Here is an 8,143-nt window from a genome sequence, read left to right as displayed (position 1 = left end):
GGGCCCGAGAGTGGGTACCGCGACTCTCCGCCGGTGGCGTCGGCGGCGGAAACGTTGCTGTTGCGGCTGCGCAAAGCCCGCGTCCCTGCGTCGCCGTGTACGTTTGCACTTGATTCAGCTGTTGTGTCCGGTCTGCGCTCGTGTACGCGTGCGTCCGTAATACGCGAGGACAGTGATACGGGACGCGTTCCTGTCCGCGATCGAGACCTCCGAGAGCGAGGGCCGCGCTGACGAAGCCACCCGTAGGTAGGCAGCCAGACGCGCGATGACGGGGTTCACGGAGAGCGCCCTGATCAAACGGCTGATGGATTTGAACCCGTCGCAGCAGAGCATCCAAACGCTCTCGCTCTGGCTGATACATCACAGAAAGCACCACCCGACCATCGTCAAGATCTGGTTCAAGGAGCTGTGCAAAGGTACGGGCGACCCGCGGGGCTCGTCTCGCGGCTGTCCCATCCGCCGGATCGAAACGTTGTCCTGAGCTCGACGACGCGGTGGGACGTGTCCCGCGACGCTCGTCGCTCCGGGCGAGCGTCGTCCGCATTTCCAACTGACAAATCAATTTGTCAGATGTGACACAATACCGCCGTAGCATGCACGGGGACTACGACGAGCCGTGAATCGTCGCGAATTCTAGCTCGGAGTCGCGTAGTTTTAGGTAGATGCCCGTTTCGATGAACGTTGCTGGAGTCGTCGATCATTTGATCCTGCAAGTTACCGATAAAAGGAGACGCCAAGGAAAGATGCAATGCTTGTTAAATTTCCATATTTAAATGTTGACACTTTTAAAGGCACCTAACATTACCGCCGTCTTCTGGTCGAGTGAGGCTAATGGCAGGACGGTGATATGTTAATGCATATTATCGAAGCGAGTAACAGTATCGGCAGCGATAATGCTTGAATTTGCTATGAGGCGGATAAGCAGATAGAATGAATTAACGCGTCAAAAGTATCTTGAGGGATACAGTCGGGACAAACGGTCGTACTACAGCAATCGTTACGTAGTTCTCGTTTGTGAAAAAAGAAATTAGAATTCCCCTGTGACTCCGCGGAATTTACGAGTGCAAGTTTAATACTGTCTGTATACATTTTTACAGTGAAGGACAATCGCAAGTTGATGTTTATGTATCTGGCGAACGACGTCATCCAAAATAGCAAGAAGAAAGGGCCCGAGTTTGGGAAGGAATTCGAGACGGTCTTGCCGAAAGCCTTCGAGCACATGAAGGGTTTTGATGAAAAGACGAGAGACCGATTGAACAGGTTACTACAAATTTGGGAAGAGAGAGGGGTTTATGACAAGGCACAGATAGCTGAGTTTAAAACGGCTTTCGTGGTATCCGAGAAGGACTGTGCGCCGCCACCGAAAAAGAAGACGAAGATTGAAGTAGAGAAGACAAAGGTGCGTACCCTTGAATCGTACCGAGGGCTCCTAATACGTAATCAAGGCTTTCGGTTTGAGAATAAGTGCGCATTGAATGCATACAGAGGCGTACGAGAGCAAGGGAGGTTATATGTGTAACGCGTTTAAGTAGTACAGCTTGTTTTATGTACCGAACAATTTCTTAATCTTAATAAATTGTTTTCTGAATAAATCAATTGCGATAAATGAAACAATGTGTGAGATCTACATCTGTTGCGCTTGCAGAAGGAGAAGAAGGAAAGAAAAAAGTCAGAGACTGAAGTGGAGGTGGACGGCACCAAAGAGCTTCATGTAACGTTGAGCCCGAGGACCCCCGGCGGCGATCCACCGGAAACCGAGGAACTCATCAAGGCCTTAATGGTTGATATCAAAGATATTACTCATGATGCAGATAGCAACAATCATGCAGAATTTGTACCGTTAGCAATAAAATATTTTGTTCATATGAAAATACATGTTGAATCCATGAGGCATATCAGACGCTTTGATGTATAACTCTGATATATCCACCCTCTCGATTTTATGCTTGGTTTAGCTGTGTCGTCGCTTACTTTCACTCCAAGTAGAATTTACGTTTGCATATTCTTTCTTGTTTCCTCAAAAGTTTCACTTTTCGCGAGACAAATCGAACAGATGCTGGTTTTTTAATAAGCAATTGATCAGTGCTTTGCTTCAGTACAAAGAATCTTTTAATTAACCGATTTTTTCTTTCATTCATCGCGTTGCAGCAATGTCGTATGTTTTGCTCTTCCTCGTACGTAGTGTACATTGTACAAAATGTAGCGACAGTGAAAAGTTCTACGAGGAACGCGGCGAATTTGTTGGAAGATCCAGGGCATCGTCGTGGATTAACGGAGTCTTCTGTGCTTTTCAGGATCTGGAAAACACCGCGTCTTCGGACGCTGGTGTTAGGGAGCGTATCGCGTCCTTACCACCAGAAGTCTCGGAAGTTTCGCTGCTCGCGAATCTCGCCGATCGAACGGCTGCGGATCAATTGAGTGCAGCGGTGAACGAAGCTGCCGCCCTTCTCGCCGATTACAACGGGCGGCTGCAGGCCGAGATGGAGGACAGGAGAAGACTGCTGACGATGCTGCGAGATTACACTCTGGCGCAAAGGCAGCTACTCCAACAGGCTCAAAGCACTCTAGAGGTTTCATCACTTTTTTTTTCTTACTGTCTAACCGATATCCAATATAAGTCTGGTACATGTACCATATACAACTATCATTGTTTTCATGTTCAGGATTATAAAGAAAAGCTTAAGAAGGTGTGTGCGGTTCGATCGGAGGTGAAATCTCACATTTCGAATCTTCCCGATTTAACGCAACTGCCCGACGTGACTGGCGGCCTGGCACCTCTTCCCTCCGCCGGCGATCTGTTTTCCATGCACTAATGCAGGCTTGGGAGCGCACTTGGGCAAGTGGCGTTTATATAGTTTATCACTTCGGTTTACACGAATGTAGACGGAAAATTCGTCGAGAGATCCATAGTACATAGATTTGCACGGCGAAAAAAATATGAAATTATAGTCGACGATAACTTTGTACTGTGGAACATTTGATAAATTCGATATATACATACATATATATATATATGTATGTATGTATGCATGTATGTATGTATAATAAGAATCCCCCGTGTATCACGAGCGTAAAGTACGAAACGGGGAAGTACCAACGGATAAGACGAAATTATTGAGGCTGTTTATACTGATCGTGAGAATAATGTTCACGTTTTCGTGCGAGAGAATTTTTTATATATACCTGTATATGTATTATATATCAAGAAATATATACATATGTATATATTTCTTGATATATAATACATAATAAGATATATAATAATATATATATAAGTTCTTACGACTACGTGAATACCATTCTTACGACAAATACAAATGCGTAAAGAAAAATGTATGTGCATTGTAATTCTCGGTTTTGTACTTTAAGTGACGAGTTGCCTAACTCCTTTTTGAATCCTTTTTCGTGAAACAGCGTACAGTATCTAAATAGGCTAACATAAATTCATTTTTATGAAATAAATTGTTACAGAGAAGAGAATATCTTATATATACATGTATATCCTAGCGCGCGCGAAAGACAACAATGTTCCTGCAATGCAATGCGACGCAACGCAACGCAAGTACGAGTATCTTGAAATATCCCGTAAGACATGTATCATTTATTTTATATCCTATCGGCAATCTATCTCGGGTATATATACATATACACTACCGCTCAAAAATATTGGCCCGTCGAAAATTTTAAAATAAATTCTCTATTGTAATTTTTATCAGTATTTATTGTTTATGCGTATGTAGGCTAAAAATTATAAATTTATCTCTCATTTGAGATAGATATTCGATAACGAGCGGAATATGTACCGCTCGTTATTATTATTGCTTTCGTAACGAGCGATTTTATTTTTCGGAGTTGTTCGTCGAAAAGTGAAATAATAAAATATTGTTTTCCCTTCGACAACGGGGATCAACCGACGTGCGATGACCGATTGGTCCGGTGTAGAGATCTCCGAGCGCTATAAAAACGCCGATTCTCGGAACCGAGTGTGCAGTCACACAGTCACACGGAGAAACAGAGACCTTCAGTGAGAGAGAGAGAGAGAGAGAGAGAGAGAGAGAGAGAGAGACTCAAGCGGAGATTTGGACAGAGAGACAAAAAGATAGAGGCCCACGAAAGAGCAGTGCCGAGACGTTCAACAAAGACGGAAGATCGACTAACTAGCGACGGCCCGCGCGGAGCATTACGCTCACATTACAGCGTCGCAATTATAAAAACATCTCTCTGATTCGATAGAATAAATATAGTTGTTATATTAAATTTTCTAAAGAACATCTTTCACAATCTAATCTATCCTCGTCCATCTGACTTACTTAATCTCCCCTCGAGACCAAACACATAGGAGGTAAATCGTCTCTTACTAGCCTGCACATATATGTAACATCTTCCTAAATAGCTGTAGAATAACAGTTGATATTTATTTATAGTTAACCGTAAAGTTAAACTTAAGCCTGTGACTCATTTCTTAGAGTGAACATATTACCCAGACACTTGATTCAGGCTATTGATGGCTATTGACCCAGGCTATTGATGATAATTCGAACGCCCTTTGTAATTCGATAAGAAGTATAATACAATTTTACTTCAGTTATCTACTTTGCCACTCGACCAGAAACTTTCTAAAATACTCTTTTAATTTCTCTTTCTAAAGATTTTTTGTTTTCCCCAATTTATCAAAATAGGTAAAACAAAGAAATTATCGGCAAAGATGAGAGGCATGATTATCGGACTTTATAAGACCGAAAAGAGCAATCGTCAAATCATAAGAGATTTGAAGATATCTAGGCGTACTTTTGATTACAATGTAAGGAAAATTGCTACTCAAGGCAAAGTTACCATGTCGCAGAGAATAATGTTCCTTCTAGCATTTGGTTAATTAGAACAGGCTTCAAGTTTTCAATATGATAACACATCGAGACTGTGTGTAAAACATTTTTTAAACATTTGAAAAGACAACTTAAAAAATTATGGCGTAAACCCCACAATCATCCGACCTTAACTCGAAGTTACTGCGAGATAAATTGGATTGATAAATGCGAAAATCTTGTTATATCTAAGACTTGAAGTTTTACAAAGAGTGGCAGAAAATATTCAAAGAAACGCTAAAAAATTAATAAGTTTGCTGAATCTTTCTAAAGCCGTAATCAAAAAATGAAAGCGGTTAAACGAATGAAAAGTTTAATTCTTTTAATGTATAAGTATGCAATTTGCAGTCATACATTATTTTATTTATTCCCAGACATTAGAGCACAAATATCTTGTGGGCAAATACTTTTGAGCGGTAGTGTACATATAAACAGTGCGCATCAATTTGTTGTTCATTTGTCAGGAAAGTCGTAAAATGCTTAAATAAGTGTTTAATCTATTTTACAAATTTAACTTGGCAAATTATCGTAAAGTTTATACAATTGACAGGGAGAGGGGCTAGGCGGGGCTGTCTAAGTTGATGATATGTACATGCATGCATGTCCATATGTCTAAAAAGTGAGTGTTTACTTTGTGTATTGAATATTGGATCTCTGTACAATTGTTAAAGTTGTCTTACAAGATATTTTTCAAATACACAATCATTGTCCAATGGCGGTATGTTGGAGGTAACATTCTGAGATCGCATAACCATTGTATATATTACATATTGTAGTCTAGTACGATTTCAGAACTGACAAGACACTCCTGATGAATATCTGATTGTGAACGAACGGTAATCCGCATAGATTATAATGTTGTACATGTGACTATTTTAAAAAGACAAACTGCGTGATTGTGCATACTGAGATCGGAAAAGAATTGTAATATGCGGAATATTACTACGAATAAATGTTTTGATCGTTATATACATTTGCGGCTTTAAAATCATAATTTTGAAAACTTCAGTTACCACCTCTTCAATTTATTATCTCTCGTCTATGCTTTCCAGAAGCTTCGTCAACTTGTGCACGAATCGACAGATTTTCAGGAATATTCAGAATTGCAACTCGTGAAATCTCAACTAATGTAACTTCTTACTCAGTGATAATCCCCCGATTCTTCGTTGCAATTTTAAATCGTCAAAATACTAGAAGAATCTAATCAGGTAAGCAGTAGCATAAATCCAAGTTCTGAAAAAATAAACAAGATTGTACGCTCGGACGTATTGTATTCACATATGTAAACTTAATATGCACTATACAAGAGATCACATATGTATAATTTACTAGAACTCATAAGGCTTAAAATGTACAACTCTCAGCTCGTCGTAATGTCGCAACAATCTTGTGGCGCACACAAAGAATGGACACATTTTCACCATCATTATCGTTGCCAAACATTTTATGTCTCATGGGGATGAGGAGGTCTTGTGGGCTTCAAAATTAACTTTCCAGTGTCGTCACAACTCATGTTGAAATCGCCAAGCACGCTTCTAGCTCGCTGAGTTATAATACTGGGTGCTATTACTCGCCTGTGCACCCCCAGCATAAACAATATCACTGCAAAATGATTTCCAATAATGCACTTGTAATATTAACTCGCACCAAATACACACAGGGTACACCTTCATATTTAATATCTTCATACCTAATATTATACTAGCCATCGTGAAGAATGGATGATTGTACAAACTCTGCGTGAAGGATACTGCTGACGTATTGGGATCTGTCAGCCAGTGCCAAGCACCGATGGCGGTGCAAATGGACATTAAACCCAGCAGCACTGCAAGAACACCCAGACATATGTCATCGAGGTAATAAAAGGCAAGCTGAAGAACCATGAGCAAGTATGATGAACTCCCAACAAGCACAGTTTAGTGTATGTAATCAAAATGATACAATATCTTAGAAAAATTGTAAGAGAATTAGAAAATTCAAAGAAACTCGTTACGGTATCTTATAGATACATTGTTATCGCAATGCAGACACATGTAAGAACTTAAAAACCGTACTTCTCCATCGCGTTGTAGCTGGTTGCAGGCTAGCGATAACTTCGGTGAGTCGCCTTTCGAAAGCTTTTAGATCTGAAAGTGCGAGAAGCGGAAGTTCAGCTTGGAAGATAACCTCGAAATCGACGTGGTTCATTTCAGAAGAACCAATCAAATGTCATTAACGATAATTGAAGTTGACGAACTGTCTCTCTTGATCTTCGACTCGAGACAACGGTCAAAACTGACAGGTGTCATTAATCGAAAATAACTGTTGCACACTAATAACAGACTGTTTATTTCTACACCGGTTTTAAAGACGCAATATCTGTCATTCTTCTAATGTGTTTTCTTTACCTTCGCATACTGTTTGATCCAACGACATAACTTTTTACGCAATCGGCTCGTGCATCTGCCTGAGATCAGAGAAAATCTACGATGATTCAGTTGACAGCGATTGATTGATAAACAACACTGCGTCACGTGTAGAGAGCATTCGCGACAACGCGCCGCGACGAGTGAAATTTGCGAAATACCTCAAGTGAATTTTTAGTAAATTACTAAAATTTACTAGTAAGTTATAAAAATTTTTGGTAAATATCTGAAAGTAATTTACTAAAATGCTGCTGCTACATGTTGTCCATGAAAAGTCAACTTTAAAGGCCTGTGTCCACGATGCTAAAACTTGGAACAAGATGTAGCACCATGAACACAGGCCTTTAGAAGTGTCGCATCTACATATCGTGTGCGATGAATGATGGCAGGGCCATTTTAATAACTAGCGAAATTTAATTGGATTGGTGGAAAACTGCGATTTAATTATAAGTTTGAATTCTTTGGAGAGAAAGAGAAAATGCAGGATATGTGGAAGGGGGGAGGAAACATGGGAGCATATGTGAGAGGAGTATGTAGACCGGGGGGTAGGAAAAACATGGGCAGCCAGTTAAAATAATAAAAGTGAAATTGCAATTAATTGGATTATTTTTTTATTTATACCACGTTCTTTTCCCATCCCATTCTACATAGTTACATACATTGTAATAGTCATCCAGTGTTTAGCATTTCTCAAAACTTGCAATTTTAGACATTTTTCAGATCATAATTTCAAGAAACCTCTCAGAAAATTTGTGAAATTTTAATGCTACCTTTATGCCGATTATGTTCCCCTTTTTCAATTTTTCGGGAAATAATTCTCAGAAATTCAAATTCTAGGAATTCTTGGAAGTATCAATTACATTCTTGGAATTTTAG

At 40.1% G+C, this 8,143-nt stretch overlaps 2 protein-coding genes across 4 annotated transcripts; one reads left to right on the top strand and one right to left on the bottom strand.

The window, feature by feature from the left end:
- Positions 1–46: 46 nt before the first annotated feature.
- Positions 47–3,225, top strand: LOC105566840 (regulation of nuclear pre-mRNA domain-containing protein 1B). The gene is made up of 5 exons (XM_012021184.1): positions 47–416; positions 1,098–1,399; positions 1,646–1,780; positions 2,295–2,570; positions 2,664–3,225. Exons 1-5 carry the CDS (start codon positions 266–268, stop codon positions 2,811–2,813), a joined length of 1,014 nt encoding a protein of 337 aa, XP_011876574.1. The 5' UTR covers positions 47–265; the 3' UTR covers positions 2,814–3,225.
- Positions 3,226–5,182: 1,957 nt separating this feature from the next.
- Positions 5,183–7,484, bottom strand: LOC105566839 (nuclear envelope phosphatase-regulatory subunit 1). Of its 3 annotated transcripts, XM_012021182.1 has the most exons (5): positions 7,250–7,484; positions 6,917–6,988; positions 6,553–6,687; positions 6,284–6,464; positions 5,183–6,095 (listed from the first exon to the last, which is right to left on the bottom strand). In XM_012021182.1, the coding sequence occupies exons 1-4, from the start codon at positions 7,275–7,277 to the stop codon at positions 6,307–6,309; spliced, it is 393 nt and encodes a 130-aa protein (XP_011876572.1). In that variant the 5' UTR covers positions 7,278–7,484; the 3' UTR covers positions 5,183–6,095; positions 6,284–6,306. The 3 variants fall into 3 exon arrangements, with proteins under 3 accessions (XP_011876572.1, XP_011876571.1, XP_011876573.1); XM_012021181.1 differs by having other exon boundaries at positions 5,183–6,464; positions 7,250–7,480; XM_012021183.1 differs by lacking the exon at positions 6,917–6,988 and having other exon boundaries at positions 5,183–6,464; positions 7,250–7,481.
- Between the last annotated feature and the right edge of the window lie 659 nt (positions 7,485–8,143).

This window comes from Vollenhovia emeryi, unplaced genomic scaffold (genome assembly GCF_000949405.1).
Source record: "Vollenhovia emeryi isolate VEMERY1.0 unplaced genomic scaffold, V.emery_V1.0 DF939142.1, whole genome shotgun sequence".
NCBI classification, from domain to species: Eukaryota; Metazoa; Arthropoda; class Insecta; order Hymenoptera; family Formicidae; genus Vollenhovia; species Vollenhovia emeryi.
This window is presented reverse-complemented; position numbering and strand designations above follow the sequence as displayed.